This window comes from Bos mutus, chromosome 10, assembly GCF_027580195.1.
Source record: "Bos mutus isolate GX-2022 chromosome 10, NWIPB_WYAK_1.1, whole genome shotgun sequence".
Lineage (NCBI taxonomy): Eukaryota > Metazoa > Chordata > Mammalia > Artiodactyla > Bovidae > Bos > Bos mutus.
The window spans coordinates 98,498,493-98,516,309 of NC_091626.1; the positions used below are offsets into that span (position 1 = coordinate 98,498,493).

At 43.3% G+C, this 17,817-nt stretch overlaps 1 protein-coding gene across 3 annotated transcripts in view; it reads right to left on the minus strand.

Moving 5' to 3' along the window:
• IFT43 (intraflagellar transport 43) overlaps positions 1–17,817 on the minus strand; it is a 108,189-nt gene that overhangs the window by 52,044 nt on the left and 38,328 nt on the right. For all 3 annotated transcript variants that reach the window (XM_070378466.1, XM_070378467.1, XM_005889629.3), the window contains one exon: positions 6,846–6,910. In XM_070378466.1, coding sequence (XP_070234567.1) covers positions 6,846–6,910 — 65 coding nt within the window. The remainder of the gene's footprint in view (positions 1–6,845; positions 6,911–17,817) is intronic.

Here is a 17,817-nt window from a genome sequence, read left to right on the forward strand (position 1 = left end):
TAGCCTGTACCACTGTTCCCAACCCCCTCACTTCCACCTTCCTCTTCCACATGCTGTAACTGACTCTGGCCCCAACACAAATCACTATAATCACTTTCTCAAAGGCCCCTAGTAATCTCCAAACAGCCAAATCCAAGGCTCTGTCCTTGTCTTCTATTTGTACAGATGGCTCAAATTGCAACTGCTTTTCAACCTCTCCCCTAGACTCCTACATTGAGGAAATGATCTATATTCGCTGCCACCGGCTCCCAAGTCAAGTCTCTCTTTCTGCCTTCCTCATCTGATGACACCACTACCCAACCAGGCAGCGAGATCAGGCACCTTGCAATGACCTTAAACTCTGCCCTCTGCCCTGTACCCAACCAATGGCACGTCTGTTAACCCTTTCTCCAAAATGTCTCCAAATCTCCTTTCTGTCCACGCTCATACCACTGCCTTGGTTCAGGCTCTTCATACAGAGCATCACCTCCCCAGTAGAGCTGCCAGCCTCGAGTTCAGGTCCCACACTGACACAGTAAGTGACCCCTCAGAACTACTGATCTCATCATTCATGTGTTCAATAAATAGTCACTGAGAGCTTATTGTGGACTGGCACTGTTTGAGGGACCTGGGGGCATGTGAACAAGTGTATGTCTCCTCCCACAGAGCTAATAAGACAGTAGAGAGAAAAAGACAATATGTGTATATGTGTATGCACATGTGCGGGCTTCCCTGGTGGCTCAGATGGTAATGAATCTGCTGCAAGGCAGGAGATCTGGATTCTATCCCTGGGTTGGGAAGATACCCTGGAGAGGGGAATGGCTATGCACTCCATTTTTGCCTGGAGAATTTCATGGACAGAAGAACCTGGCAGGCTACAGTCCACGGGGTAGCAAAGAATCTGAGCAACACGCGACTGAGTAACTAACACACACACACACCATACACATGTATATGGACGTATGTCAGGCGGTGACTCTCCCAGCAGGAGGTGGGGAACAGTGATGAAGGGTGCTACAGACAGTGAGGTCACGTGGAGCCTGGGAAGCCATGGGAAAGACTGTGTGGTGTACTTTTGCGGGGAGATGCCTCTGGGGGGTTCTGAGCTGTTAAAAGTGAACTGACCTCACCTATGCTGTAAAGAGGTCATTCTGGCTCCTGCAGTTGAGACTGAAGGAGGCAGAGGGAGGCAGGGAGGAGGGCCTGGCTCAAGTCAGCGCCAGGAATGATGCTGGCAGTGCAGACAACAGGTGTGCTTGAAGTTTAGAATGAACATGGTTTGCTGATGGACTGAACCTGAGTGGAGACAGAAGGGTCCAGTGTGATCCCAAAGTTCAGAGTCTGAGTGAAAGGGAAGGTGGAGTCCTTTTACGGAGACCTGAGGAGGCTTGGGGAGGTGCAGACTAGGGGACAGGGTGGAAGGGGCAGAAGGGGCAGAAATTAAGAAGACAAATTTGGATACGTTAGGATTGAGTTGCACATTCAAGTAGAAAGGAGGTGTGGATGGCTAGATGCTAGTGGAAGGATTGGGCTAGAGATACAAACTCTGTGCAAGGGTCATCAGTGTGCAGGTGATGGGAGACCACCCAGGACTGAACGGAGATTATGCCAAGAGTGAGCGCTGACAGAGAAGAGGAGGCTGGTGGATAAGCCCTGGGCACACTGCCATTGAGTGGTCAGGACTGGGTCATGGACCAAGGAAGCTGAACAAGGAAATCCTTTGAAAAGTAACACGGGAAATGGAAAAGTGCCTCCCTCCCAGGAGAAGCTGATCTGATCTGGAAAAATCTTTAATATATTCATTGAGGACTTAATATGAGATTCCCTTTTTTTTCCCCCTTCTAAGAAGCAGATATAGGATTTGTCTCATTTCCATATTTCAAAACAAATTCCAGATAATACAAACACAAGAATCCCCTAATAACTTAGTAGCTTTTCACTAGAACTTCTCACTCCACTTCTTGTACTTGGTTAACATGAAAAACGGAGAAGGCAATGGCACCCCACTCCAGAACTCTTGCCTGGTGAATCCCATGGACGGAGGAGCCTGGTGGGCTGCAGTCCATGGGGTCGCTAGGAGTCAGACACGACTGAGTGACTTCATTTTCACTTTACACTTTCATGCATTGGAGAAGGAAATGGCAACCCACTCCAGTGTTTTTGCCTGGGGAATCCCAGGGACGGGGGAGTCTGGTGGGCTGCTGTCTATGGGGTCGCACAGAGTCGGACACGACTAAAGCAACTCAGCAGTAGCAGCAACATGAAAAAATGAGTGTTATGTTCGGCAAGGAGCAGTGTGGTACTTAATGATACATGAACAGAAAGACCACTGGAACAGAATCATGAGTCCAGAAACAGACCCAGGCACATGAACAGAAGTCGGCTATGGAGAAGGTGGGGAAGGATGAATGTTCAAATAAATGATGCTGGGACAAACGTCACTTAGGAAAAAGAAATAAAACTGGATCCACACCTCATATCATACACCAGAATTAATTTCACATGGATGAGAGATCTAATTTTTAAAATGTAGATTTACATACCAATGTTCTCTTATGTCAGTCTCCCAATGCAATTGAAAACAACAACAACAACAACAAACGGGACTTAATCAAACTTACAAGCTTTTGCACAGCAAAGGAAACTATAACCAAAATGAAAAGACAGCCCACAAGTGGAAGAAGGGATTTGCAAACAATGTGACCGACACGGGCTTAATTTCCAAAGTACACAAACAGCTCGTATAACTCAACAACAAACAACAAACAACCCAATCAAAAAAGTGGGCAGAAGACCTAAACAGACACTTCTCCAAAGAAGACAAACAGATGGCCAGTAGGCACATGAAAAGATGCTCAACATCACTAATTATTAGAGAAAAGCAAATCAAAACTACAAGGAGGTACCGCCTTATGCCAGATGGTGAGAATGGCCATCATTAAAAAGTCTACACACAGTAAGTGCTGGAAAGGCTGTGGGGATAGGGAGCTCTTTGACACTGTTGATGGGAATGCAGAATACAGTATGGAGGCGCCTCAGAAAACCAAAAACAGAATGGCCACGTGATCCGGCAATCCTACCCCTGGGCAGATTCACAGACAAAACTGTAATTCAGAAAGATGCATCGCAGCGCTATTCACAATAGCCAAGACAGGGAAACAACCTCTGTCCATCAACAGAGGAGTGGATAAAGAAGATGTGGCACTTACATACGATGGAAAATTACTCAGCCACAAAAAGAATGAAATAACGCCATTTGTAGCAACATGGCTGTAACTGGAGATGATCGTACGAAGTGAAGTTAGAAAAAGAAAGACAAGTATCATGTAGTATCACTTACATGCAGAATCTAAAATATGACTCAAATGAACCCATCTATGAAGTGGAAAGAGAATCAGGGACATAAAAACTAAAATGGTAGTTGCCAAGTGGGCAGGGGGTGGGAGAGGGGCGCAGTGGGAGTTTGGGATTATCAGACAGGTACACGCAATGGATATACAACAAGGTCCTACTGCACAGCACAGGGAACTATATTCAATATCCCGGGATAAATTATAATGAAAAAGAGCATGAGAAAGAAGTGTGTATCTATGTAAAACTGAGGCGCTTTGCTGTATAGCAGTAATTAACACAACACTGTAAATCAACTATACTTCAATTAAAAACAAATAAATAAAATGTAGGTTTATAACATGGTCATGTTCCAGGAAAGCATGATCTATAAAAACAGGTGGCTGTGCACTTATGGTCAACTGACCTTTGGCGAGGGATGCACGAATATACAATGGAGAAAAGCCGATTTCTTCAACAAGGGGTGATGGGAAAACTCGATAGCTACATGTGAAAGAATGAAATTACAACATTCTCTAATACCATATACAAAAATAAAGTCAAAATGGATTAAAGGCAGGAATGTAAGACCGGATACTATAAAACTCACTGAGGAAAACATAGGCAGAACACTCTGACACAAAATTGCAGCAATGCTTTTTTTTTGGATCTCCTAAAGCAAAGGAAATAAAAGCAAAAATAAACAAAATGGGACCTAATTAAACTTAAAAGTTCTTGCACAGAAAAGGAGACCATAAACAAAATGAAAAGACAACAAACTGAATAGGAGGAAATATTTGTAAATGACAGGACCAATAAGCAGTTAATATACAACACATATAAACAGCTCATAAGATTCAACATTAAAAAAAAAAAAAAAAACACCAAACAACTCAATTAAAAAATGGGTGGAAGAACTGAACAGACACTTTTTTCAAAGAGAAAATGCAGATGGCCAACAGGCACATCAAAAGATGCTAGATATCACTAACCATCAGGGAAATGCAAATCAAAACCACAATGAGATACCTGTCATACCTGTCAGAATGGCTATCATCAAAAAAAAGGCACACAAACAATAAATGTTCGTAAGGATGTGGAGAAAAGGAAACCCTACACACTGCTGGTGGGAATATAAATCGGTGCAGGCGCTGTGGGAAACTGAAGGTTTCTAAAAAAAAACTAAAAATGGAACTACCATATGACCCAGCGACTACACTCCTGGGTATACACTCAAAAAGCAAAAACACCAATTTGAAAAGATACATGCACCCCAGTGTTCAAAGCAGCATTATTTACAATTGCCAAAATATGGAAGCAACCTAAATGTCCATCAACAAAGTGACTGGATTAAGAAGAAATGGTGTACACACACACACACACACACACACACACACACACACACAGAATGGAATACTACTCAGTCACTAAAAGAGCAAAATTTTGTCATTTGTAGTGACAGAGATGGACTCGTAGGGCATTATACTAAGTGAAAGAAGTCAGGCAGAGAAAGACAAATACTGTGTGATTTCACTTATCTGTGGATTCTAAAAAAATACAACAAACTAGTGAATATATCAAAAAAGCAGCAGACTCACAGGGAACAAACCAGTGGTTCCCAGTGGGGAATGGTGGTGAGGAAGGGCAACACAGCGAAGGGGAGTGGGAGGTCAAACTGCTGGGTGTAAGGTTCAAGGATGTATCACACAACACAGGGGCAGATAGCCAATATTCTATAATGATTACAATGGAACCTTTAAAAACTGCATAAAAAGCAGAGGACTGGCCTGTGGGCCACAGTTTGCTAAGTCTTAGTATATATAAACAAATAAGGATACATTAAAAATTTTATACATACACTTATTTATTTTGCAAAAAGAAGTATAGGAAGGGTAAACCAGAAACTAATAAAAAAGTTACCCATAGGAGATGAATAGAAATGAGGTGAAAAGAATAAAGATGGGAGTAGGATATCTCTGAGTATATTTTTCTATATCATTTGGAGACAATAAAAAGTATACAGTATCATTTGTTCTTGCCAAAAACCCTTAATTTGAATCTAATCATGAGGAATCAATCAGCAAAATCCAGAATGTGAGACATTCTACAACTGACCTGGATTCCTCAAAAAAGTCAATACACTGGGTGAAGTTATGGTAGTGGGGAAGGGGAGCTGGAAATATTTTAAAGTGTAAAAGATTCTAAAAAGAGATAGAACTACCAACACAATATATGAACTCTGATTGGCTCCTGGAACTATAAAGGACATTGTGGAGACAAGTGGGGAAATTCAGACTATATTTTAAATATTATTAAATCATTATGAAATTTCTTAGATGTGACAATTATACGGTGATTATTTGGAGAATGTCAGTCTTTAGAGATTCATGCTAGAGTATTCAGAGATCAAATATCATGATGATTGCATCTTGTTTTCAAATGCTTCAGGAGAGAAGAAAGCATATGTGTGGTGTGTGTCTATATTTAGAGGTGGGGAGAGGAACAGAGGAGGAAGAGGGGAACACTGGAAAAAAATATTTTTGATAATGCTATTTTCAAGGCAACAATTGCTGAAAGAAATTCAGAACAAAAGTAATACCTATTCTTTGAGAAAAGGAAATTCCTCTCCTGAGTTTATCTTTAGTTAAACTATATTGTTGGCCAAGTGCAGCAAATATATATACATATATATGTGTATTGGTTGACCATTCATCTAAGACTTAGTACAAGGGAACTGAAGGCCAAAATGATTTGTAATCCAGCAGTAACTAACAGGCAATTCCAATCTGTTTAGAAAAGTAACTTAAAGAAGAACACCGAATGTCAAAATATGGACGAACTTTTAAAACATTACGCCAAGTGGAAGAAGCCACTCATAAAAGACCACATAATACAGTAAGTCCCCAACATAAAACCTTCAAGTTGCAGACTTTCAAAGATGCAGACGTGTGTGCCAGTCCCTGTGTGCCAGCTGCTGAACTGCACTACTGTGCTTTTCAAGGTACTACATTATAAGATTAAAAATGTTTTATTTTTTGTTTGTTTTTTATGTATGTATTGTTTGTGTAAGAAGTGTTATAAACCTGTTACAGTACAGTACTATGCAGCTGAGTGTGTTAGGCGCGTACCTAGGCTAACTCTGTTGGACTTCTGAACAAGCTCTCAGAATGGAACTCGCCTGCATGCAGTGGACTTATGGCACGTGATTCCATTTACACGAAATGCCCAAAAACGGCAAATCAGAGTCAGAAAACAGGTTGGTAGTTGTCTAGGGCAGGGGAGCTTGCGGGGAAAAGGGCATGATTGCTAATGGGTATGGGGTAAGAAGAGGTGGTGATAAATATGGTCTAAAAGTGATTGTGGTGATGACAGTACAACTCTGAATACACTAAGAATGACTCAACTGTACATTTCCAATGGGTGAATTGTCAGGTATAGGAATTACATCTCAACAGAGCTGTTATAAGAAAACAGAAGAACGACACAGAAGCACAGCATTCCCCGTTCCACCCCAACCCTGAGATGCTGGCACTCACTTGGAAACCTTCACGGAGGCCTCTGCCCAGCGTCCTTGCCGGCGGGGTGGCTTGGGAGGGGGAACCTGCAAGGGACAGAAGCCACAAAACAGTCACTCAGCATCACCGTTCCAGCAAACTGGGGCTGAGGTTAAGGTCACCTAAACCCTCCTTCAACCTACCAAAAGCTTCTGAATAAAAACACAATACTATGAAACCTGCGTGCTTTCAGACCTTTCATACCAGGAGGGCAGTCTGGCACTGTCAACTGAAAGCCCTAGAAATGCTCACACTTTCTGAGCCAACAATTCTAACCCCAGGAATTTATCGCAAGGAAATAATCAGAGAGAAATGTAATGTCATTTTTAAATATAGGGAATAACTGGAAACAATCAAGGGGGTTAGTCGCTCAGTCATTCTGACTCTTTGTGACCCCATGGACTGCAGCCCACCAGGTTCCTCTGCCCATGGGATTCTCCAGGCAAGAATATTGGAGTGGGTTGCTATTTCCTTCTCCAAGGGATCTTTCCGAACAGGGATTGAACCCAGGTCTCCTGCATTGTGGACAGATTCTTTACCGTCTGAGCCACCAGGGAAGCCCTCAGAAACAATCAAAATGGACATCGACAAGGAATTAAGTAAATCACGAAATACACACGTGAAAATACTATACAATAATGAGAAACTGTTAAAAAGAATAATGATATGAGTTAATGATATAAATGTTATATAATGTTACATTATGATATAAATGTTAACTTTTTGAAACATATTGCAAAACAGTAGGTACATGCTTCTGACTTTGTGAAAGAAAATCATATACATAATACCATACATGATTGAGAGGAAATCCAGTGATAGAATTAAGGCAATTTTTCTTTTTTCTTATGTGTACATTTTCTAATTCTTTTTTTTTTTTTACCAGTCAACTTATACCACTTTTACAAACAGAAAAGTATGAGATAGGCTTGCTTCAAAGATATAAAACTCAATCGGTGGGTTAAAAATCTACTTAAGTTATTTGGGCAAGAAGCATTCACTTGCAATAGATACATTAAGAAACCCAAGTCCAGGAATTCTTGTCTAACTATTTCAACTAAAAATACCAAGGTGGGAATTGACCAATCTACTGAAATACACTGGACAAAAGAGCAAAAGCCTTTCCTATTTTGAATGGCCCAGGACTCATCTAGGACTGCTGAGTTACCAATTTTCTGTTTTCTAAGAACCTCACATAATCATAACTGCTATTCTCAGTCTGAGGAGATTTTTAGATAAGTGGACTAAAATGGTGATTGACAAACTTTTTCTAAAAGGGCTAGGTGGGAAATATTTTTGATTTTGTGGGTTGCAAAGGCTCTGTGTCCAACCCTTTGGAGACTCCATGGACTGTAGCCTGCTAGGCTCCCCTGTCCATGGGATTTTCCCAGCAAGAACACTGGAGTGGATTGCCATTTCCTTCTCCAGAAACAAGAAGTGGGCCAAATTTTGTGGGAAGTATGTAGTCTGCAGTCTCTGGTGCTAAAATCACTGCAATATCCTTTCAATTTGTTGCTTAAAACCTAACTTGCAGCTTGGAAAAAATTTTCATTTATTTATTTTAATTGGAGGCTAATTAGTATACAATATTGTGGTGGTTTTTGCCATACTTCGACATGAATCAGCCACGGGTGTACATGTGTCCTCCCCCATCCTGAACCCCCCTCCCACCTCCCTCCCTACCCCACCACTCTGGGTTGTCCCAGAGCACCAGCTTTGAGTGCCCTGCTTCGTGTATTTTGTGCCCTGCTTTGTGTACTGAACTTGCACTGGTCATCTATTTTATTATGGTAAAATACATGTTTCAGTGCTATTCTCTCATATTGTCCCACCCTCACCTTCTCCCACATGGTCCAAAAGTCTGTTCTTTACATCTGTGTCTCTTTTGCTGTCTTGCATATACGGTTGTCATTACCGTCTTTCTAAATTCCATATATATGCATTAATATACTGTATTGGTGTTTCTCTTTCTGACTTACTTCACTCTGTACCTCATTAGAATGGACTCAAATGCATTCTTTTTTATAGCTGACTAATATTCCATTGTGTATATGTACCACAGCTTTCTTATCCACTCGTCTGCTAATGGACATCTAGTTTGCTTTCATGCTCTAGCTATTGTAAATAGTGCTGCAATGAACATTGGGGTACACGTGTCTCTTTCAATTCTGCTTTCCTTGGTATGTATGCCCAGCAGTGGGATTGCTGGGTCGTATGGCAGTTCTGTTTCCAGTTTTTTAAGGAATCTCTACACTGTTCTCCATAGTGGATATACTAGTGTGCATTCCCACCACCAGTGTAAGAGGGTTCCCTTTTCTCCACACCATCTCCAGCATTTACTGTTTGTAGACTTTTTGATGGCAGCCATTCTAACTGGCATGAGATGGTACCTCACTGTGGTTTTGATTTGCATTTCTCTGACAATGAGTGACATTGAGCATCTTTTCATGTGTTTGTTAACCATCTGTATGTCTTTGGAGAAATGTCTGTTCAGTTCTTTGGCCCATTTTTGATTGGATCATTTATTTTCCTGGTATTGAGCTGCATGAGCTGCTTGCATATTTTTGGAGATTAATTCTTTGTCAGTTTCATTTGCTATTATTATCTCCCATTCTGATGGCTGCCTTTTCACCTTCCTTAGAGTTTCTTTCATTGTGCAAAAGCTTTTAAGTTTAATTAGGTCCCATTTGTTTATTTTTGTTTTTATTTCCATTACTCTGGGAGGTGGGTCATAGAGGATCTTGCTATGATTTATGTCAGAGAGTGTTCTGCCTATATTTTCCTCTAAGAGTTTTATAGTTTCTGGTCTTACATTTAGATCTTTAATCCATTTTGAGTTTCTTTTTATGTATGGTATTAGAAAGTGTTCTAGTTTCATTCTTTTACAGGTGGTTGGCCAGTTTTCCCAGTAACACTTGTTAAAGAGATGGTCTTTTCTCCATTGTATATTTTTGCCTCCTTTGTCAAAGATAAGGTGTCCATAGGTGTGTGGATTTATCTCTGGGCTTTATATTTTGTTCCATTGATCTGTATTTCTGTCTTTGTGCTGTATACTGTCTTGATGACTGTAGCTTTGTAGTACAGTCCAAAGTCAGGCAGGTTGATTCCTCCAGTTCCATTCTTTTTTCTCAAGATTGCTTTGGATAGTCAAGATTTTATGTGTTTCCATATAAATTGTGAAATTATTTGTTCTAGTTCTGTGAAAAATACCATTGGTAGCTTGATAGGGATTGCATTGAATCTATAGATTGCTTTGGGTGGTATACTCATTTTCATTATATTGATTCTTCCAATCCATGAACATGGTATATTTCTCCATCTAATTGTGTCATCTTTGATTTCTTTCATCAGTATTTTATAGTTTTTTATATATAGGCCTTTTGTTTCTTTAGGTAAATCGATTCCTAAGTATTTTATTCTTTTCATTGAAGGAGACTATAGCAAAAATCAACAAAACTAAAAGCTGGTTCTTTGAGAAAATAAATAAAATAGACAAACCATTAGCCAGACTCATCTAGAAAAAAAGAGAGAAGAATCAAATCAATAAAATTAGAAATGAAAATGGAGAAATCACAACAGACATCACAGAAATACAAAAGCTCATAAGAGACTACTATGAGCAACTATATGCCAATAAAATGGACAACTTGGAAGAAATGGACAAATTCTTAGAAAAGGATAACCTTTCAAAACTGAACCAGGAAGAAATAGAAAATCTTAACAGACCCATCACAAGCATGGAAATTGAAGCTGTAATCAAAAATCTTCCAACAAACAAAGGCCCAGGACCAGAGGGCTTCACAGCTGAATTCTACCAAAAAGTTAGACAAGAGCTAACACCTATCCAACTCAAACTCTTCCAGAAAACTGCAGAGGAAGGTAAACTCCCAAACTCATTCCACGAGGCCACCATCACCCTAATCCCAAAACCAGACAAAGATGCCACAAAAAAAGAAAACTACAGGCCAATATCACTGATGAACATAGATGCAGAAATCCTCAACAAAATTCTAGCAAACAGAATCCACAATATATTAAAAAGATCATACATCATGACCAAGTGGGCTTTATCCCAGGGATCCAAGGATTTTTCAATATGTGCAAATCAATCAATCTGATACAACATATTAACAAATTGAAAGATAAAATCCATATGATTATCTCAACAGATACAGAGAAAGCCTTTGACAAAATTCAACACCCATTTATGATAAAAACTCTCCAGAAAGCAGGCATAGAAGGAACATACCTCAACATAATAAAAGCTATATACAACAAACCCACAGCAAACATTATCCTCAATGGCAAAAATTGAAAGCATTTCCTCTAAAATCAGAAACAAGACAAGGGTGCCCACTCTCACCACTACTATTCAACATAGTTTTGGAAGTCCTAGCCACAGAAATCAGAGAAGAAAAAGAAATAAAAGGAATCCAGATTGGAAAAGAAGTAAAACTGTTTGCAGATGACATGATGCTCTAGACAGAAAACCCCAAGGACATCACCGGAAAATTACTAGAGCTAATCAATGAATATAGTTAAGTTGCAGGATACAAAATTCATACATAGAAATCCCTAGCATTCCTATACATTAACAATGAGAAAACAGAAAGAGAAATTAAGGAAACAATCCCATTCACCACTGCAACTAACTTGCAGCTTTTTAAGAAAACATTCCTTCAATGTGCTGAAATACATTTAACTTCTGATGTTTTTATTTTACACCAAGATGCACTCCCTTTCCTGGTTCTCCCATAGCCTGCCAAGGATGAGCGCCATCGGGAGACTGGGCCTTTCTGTCGGGAGAGGAAGAACCTGCTGGAAAGGCCTGATGGAGGAGAAGCCAAGACTTGGAAAGCCTACATCCAAAAGACATAACTCCCGAGAAACCTAGGCAGTACTTTAGAGAAAACAATCTTGGGTAATGGCGCTTTGTACTCTCAGAAATGACAAAAATGTGGGAGTAGAAAGTGAACTAGTGCTTAGGTTCTCAGCAGGGAACCCACAGAAGATGAAGGAAGAGATCCCACCATCAATTCCCAGTCCACACATCCTTTTTTGGTGTCTCTGCCACCCACACTCACCTGTCCCAAGGAGAAGCCTTTCATCCCAAGACCCCTCCTTCCTAAGACACAGCTGAGTGAACTAGCAATGCACTAGTCAGACCCAGTCAGAAACAATCCAGTTCTTGGTCCCAGAAATCTGGAATTGAAGCTCAGAGGTTAGGCTGCTCGGACCGCACCAAGTGCTGGAACTGTAAGGACCAGCTAGAATCAGAATAAAGCCAAATGGACACAAGCCAAAGTTGTGTATAAGCAGAGATCGGGAACCTTGTCTTGGTCAGCTCTTATTGTGCTTGCAAAGGTTAAAGAGATTGGAACTGAACCGTATCAGGTGCCTCCAGGAGGTTTTAAACCAATCTGGCTCACAGCTTTCTTCCCTATGCTTTTGCAGATAACATCCCACTCTCCTTTACCCTAAGGGTAGGACCATCTTGTGACAAGGGGCATTAATGAATTTGGAGGTCACAAACTAGGAACCACAAGTTTGGTCTGGCCATACAGTGGCTTTTGTCTGTTTCTAAATTTAAATTACTATTTTAAAAACTGCAAGATTTCCCCACAAAACATCAGTTTCTGACTTCTCTTGGAAAACTGGAAGCTCTAGTGGCTCTGGGGCTGAGCAGCAGCTGCCTTCCGGTGACTAGACATGTGTGTTCCAGTTTGCCACAGTCCCCACCCACCCTGCCTGGCTCCTTCCTGCCCCAAGTGCCAGTGGACATCTATTACGATGGCGATCATGCTGCTGTTTCTCTTCCAGTACAGCATTCCCTCCGGTTCCTATGACAACAGGAAGTGGGAAAATGAAAGCTGTGTCCAGTGTTTTGACAAAAACGGGAATGAGCATATACTTCTTGGTTGGAAGTGGGATCTCTTTACCGCATCAGCGTGCAGACCGCAGGTGTGCCTGTGCCTAACCCTAGGCCTGCTTCACTTCCCCAGGCGCCCTGCCTGCCCCTGGGGCTTCCGGGTGTTGGAAGGACAGGAGGAACCCATGTGAAATCCATGGTGCCCACAGGGTCAAGAGGCCCAGATCTACCTGGCGCTTTTCCACCGAGAGCCTGCAAGAAGAGAGGGATCCTGCTGCCTCGGCAAGGTTCCTCAACCTGTGTGTCACAGCCCCGCCTCCATTTTCTGCCATGGGGTGTGGGTGACAAGGGGGCAGGAGATGCAGACACCAAACTGGGGAAGGATTGTGAGAGACTAGGCAGCAGGGAAAAGGGGTATAAGTGATATCAAATGAGGTCAAGATGCACTCACTTGAGAAACCACTAACCTGTTGAGGGATTAAACGAGTGACTACATGGTAAGTGCTCAGAGCAGGGCCTGGCACATAGTAAGTGCTGGATCTTTACTGTTAGCAGCAGCAGCAGCATCACTAATGTCAATATAGGAAAGGTTAGACCACGTGTAATAAAATACACTACACCATCTGGGGGCAAGATTCCTCTGAGCCTGGCCTGAGCTGTCATTTTGATGATTAATCCATCATATGGTTCATAAAGTTCCCTAACATTCCCAGGGCTTCCCTGGTGACTCAGCTGGTAAAGAATCTGCCTGCGATGTGGGAGACCAGGGTTCGATCTCTGGCTTAGGAAGATCCCCTAGAGAAGGGAAAGGCTACCCACTGCAGTACTGTGGCCTGGAGAATTCCATGGACTGTACAGTCCTTGGGGTCGCAAAGAGTCGGACACAACTGAGTGACTTTCACTTTCACAAGATTCCCAAACCCAAAATGATCTGCTTTATCCTCTTCAACTACAAACCTCAGAAAGTCACAGCCATTGGGAGGATGAGTGAGAATCCTTTCCGCCCAGAGGTCACACAAAGACACGGTTCCTCTCATCTTTCCATTCTGAAACCGTGGCAACTGCTAACCCAGCAGCTTCCAAACAGAAAGACCACCATCCAAGTCACTCCTCCACAGCCAGAAGACCTTAACACCTCGTCCCCAAATCAAAGGGACTTGTGTACTAATAACTGAAGACTTCAGGAGCTGACAAAATGCTGTAAAAACTGCATAGGCTGCTTTTCCTCGAGATCACTAAGAGTTACAAAGACCTTCTCTACACCAAATGGGCAGGGTTTAGCGGCCTTCCCTGCTCCCCACCAGGAGTCTTGGCTACACTTGGGAGACAGCACTGAAGTGGCTGGGAGATGGGGGTAGGTAGAACTCAGCTCTCTGCAAGGTAGGGCTTGGGTGTTTAGTGGGGGGTTGTCTTTTCTGATGGGGAATCCCTAAGCTCATGATTTAGTACCCTGAGTCCAAGGGTAAGAAAAAACATTGTTTTGTAAATCTTCCTAATGAGTCTCATTATGGCCACCCACAAATACCCTATCTGCATGAGACAAATGTAATTAACCTCTACTCAGAAGGCAATGGCACCCCACTCCAGTACTCTTGCCTGGAAAATCCCATGGATGAAGGAGCCTGGTAGGCTGTAGTACATGGGGTCGCTAAGAGTCGGACACGACTGAGGGACTTCCCTTTCACTTTTCACTTTCCTGCATTGGAGGAGGAAATGGCAACCCACTCCAGTCTTCTTGCCTGGAGAATCCCAGGGACGGGAGAGCCTGGTGGGCTTCCAACTGTGGGGTCGCACAGAGTTGGACACGACTGAAGCAACTTAGCAGCAGTCAGTTTAGTCACTCAGTCATGTCTGACTCTTTGTGACCCCATGGACTGCAGCACGCCAGGCTTCCCCATCCTTCACTGTCTCCTGAAGCTTGCTCAAACTCATGTCCTTTGAGTCAGTGATGCCACCCAACCATCTCATCCTCTGTCGTCCCCTTCTCCTCCTGCCCTCAAACTTTCCCAGCATCAGGGTCTTTTCCAGTGAGTCAGCTCTTTGCATCAGGTGGTCAAAGTACTAGAGCTTCAGCTTCAGCATCAGTCCTTCCAGTGAATATTCAGGGTTGATTTCCCTGAGTTTAAGATTGACTGGTTTGATCTCCTTGCTGTCCAAGAGACTCTCAAGAGTCTTCTCCAGCACCACAGTTCAAAAGCATCAATTTTTGGGTGCTCAGCCTTCTTTATGGTCCATCCCTCACATCCGTACATGATCCAGTGATAAAGGCTCCTTCCCAGAATTCAACTTTGCTCCTCTGTGGAGAGCTGAGTGCTGCCCTACACACCAGGTGAGTCAGAGAAAGCAGAAGTCATCCCTGTTCTCAAATGAGACCCCAGTCCAGTGAGGCCAGGAAGACGCAGAACTCAGGGTGTATCAGGTCTTTGAGAAATCTACGTGGTGGACATCCGGCTTTATCTGAAACTACAAAGGCCACACTAGAGAGGGGACGCAGGCATCAGGGATGGAGGAACTGGGGCGTCCTTCCAGGGAGATGCTTCATCCAGAGTCCAAAGGTGCAGCTGAGGAGGAAGTCCTCGGCCATGGGGCGGTTCCACTGAATTTTGCCGTTTTCTCATCACCTGTGGTGGTTTTTTGGAGAAGGCAATGGCACCCCACTCCAGTACTCTTGCCTGGAAAATCCCATGGATGGAGGAGCCTGGTAGGCTGCAGTCCATGGGGTCGCTAAGAGTTGGACACGACTGAGCGACTTCACTTTCACTTCTCACTTTCATGCACTGGAGAAGGAAATGGCAACCCACTCTAGTGTTCTTGCCTAGAGAATCCCAGGGATGGGGGAGCCTGGTGGGCTGCTGTCTATGGGGTCGCACAGAGTCGGACACGACTGAAGGGACTTAGCAGCAGCAGCAGCAGGGGTGGTTTTTACTGGGCCACACTCTCCTGGGGCAACATTCAGGCAGTGCTCTGAGCAGCACGCATAAGCTTGCAAGACAGACCTGAAGGCTACACAGAACCGTAGCAGATGGGCAGTGCTGGGGACGAGGAGACTGACAGAAGCTTTACGGGGTAAGTGGGGCTTACCCTGCACTGGGGAGATGAGCAGAAATGAAAAGGAAAAGCAATCCAGAAGCAACTCGAAAAGGTGCCATGCTACCAGGACAGCACATAACACAGGGGCTGTAGCAGATGCTGCTCCCCGATCATCGTCCTGGTGGGGAGCCAAGGTCCTCAGCAGCCGTTATATACAGTGCTGGCTGGAATTGAAAGCTGATGCGACTTGATCATAATGGAGTAGTTTAAAATCAGGTGCAAACGATCTGTTTGAAAATGTAAGCAATGACTGGCTTTTCACAGTATGATTTAAAAGGTCTGGTGGGTTCTTCTGTGCAGACAGTCTAGCCCCTGAAAGCCTGGCTCCTCTCCGTAAAACCTATGACGATGTCATGGAGACACCTGTTAGCACTGTTTCAGAAAGAGCCCTGAGCTGTCTCTCCAGGACAATTTGAAACACGGGACACACTCTAAACCGAGATGCTACCGTTGCTCCTTTTAGAATCAGCTGCCAGGACTGCTACGTTCTCCCAGCCGCGGTGACAGAGAAGATGCTGGGGGCACTCTGGGAGCTGGAATGCTCTCCCCAGCGCACGGTCAGAGCCCAGTCCTCACAGGGAGCTCTGAGAAACAGTCACCCTTCATTACAGAGCCCTCCATTCGGACCAGGGGAGGTCCTGCCCACCAGGTGTGGGTAAGACAAGAGGAGACATGAATGTGTAATTTATTATTTCTCAAATCGTGTGTGTCTGAGGTCTCGGTGCAAAGGCCTAGGCATTTAAAGAAAAAGGAATTGACTCTTGCCCCATCCTTGAAACTAGAAACTCAGTCTAAGACAGTGGTGACCTTTTTCATGGAGCCCACAAACACCGCAATCCTCCTTGACCAAGCACTTGGGGAGACACTACCAATCTGTATGAAGCATGGCTCTGGGAGAAATCTGTTTCCTAGCCCTGTGTTAGGAAAGAGGGGGAAAAAAACCTAAAACCCTGGATAGGTGAGACAGAGTAGGGCTCAAATGGATCTTAAAAATGAAGAGAGGACCCAGACCTAGAATTCAAAAGCCCTGGTTTATTCTTCACATTGCTCCACTTCTGAAATTCAGAGGCACAGCCCCAAGACATCTGCTGGGCAAATGATTTCCAATTTTGGCAGATTTAGTGCCAGGTAATGTTACCCAAACTTATTTTTTTTTTTAAAAAAGAAAGTCTTAAAATGTGCAACACCAGTAGGGACAAAATAGGAGTGGGTGACGGTAGCCCTGAGGCAGTACATCCCTCGCGTTCTCTCCTAAAAGCTGGAGTCATATCTCGAGTGTGGGAAAGCGGCACAGCCTGCCGGGGCTGCCGCCTGATGGACGGAGGGGCCAGGACCCCGCATAGCTCCTGGAGAGAAGCAAAAATGTGCTCTCTCCAAAAATAAACAGGCGCAGGAATGACTGCGAGTAAAGGGTTGGAAGCACGTGACCAGTGGTTGCGGTCCTGAAATACCAGCTTTCGACAAAAAGGAGGCAGAGAGCAGGAAATTCAGGAAACGGCCACTTTATATGGTCTCATCCGAATGGGCAAGGATTCAACTAACTGGAATTACCAAGTCACAGGGAGCCTCGAGGGCTAGACTTGTTTCTGATCTTTATATGGTTCCCCCAGATTCTTAAGATGCCGAAACAGAAAAGACACTGCAGTGCCAAAAAAGGAGCCTTTCGAGTTTAGAAACTTCTCACACACTCTCAGAAGTCCTGGAGAAACCCCACAGTGCGAAGCAGTCCAAACTCCAAACTGCATCCTATTTCAAAAAAGCCAGTCCAAACGTATGCGTGAATTCCCAACAGAAAAGACATTCTGTTCAGCAAGGATCCACTGCACACCTCACATCTCCCATCTTCCAGCTTCTAGGGGCCATACACCTCCCATGTTCAACCCTAGCTAGAAACAAACTTCCTTTCCTTTCTCCAGCAACCTGAGAAAAGATGCAGGAAAGCTTATGTGCTTCATAAAAGAGAAGATTAACCCTTATTAATATGTGCATACGCTG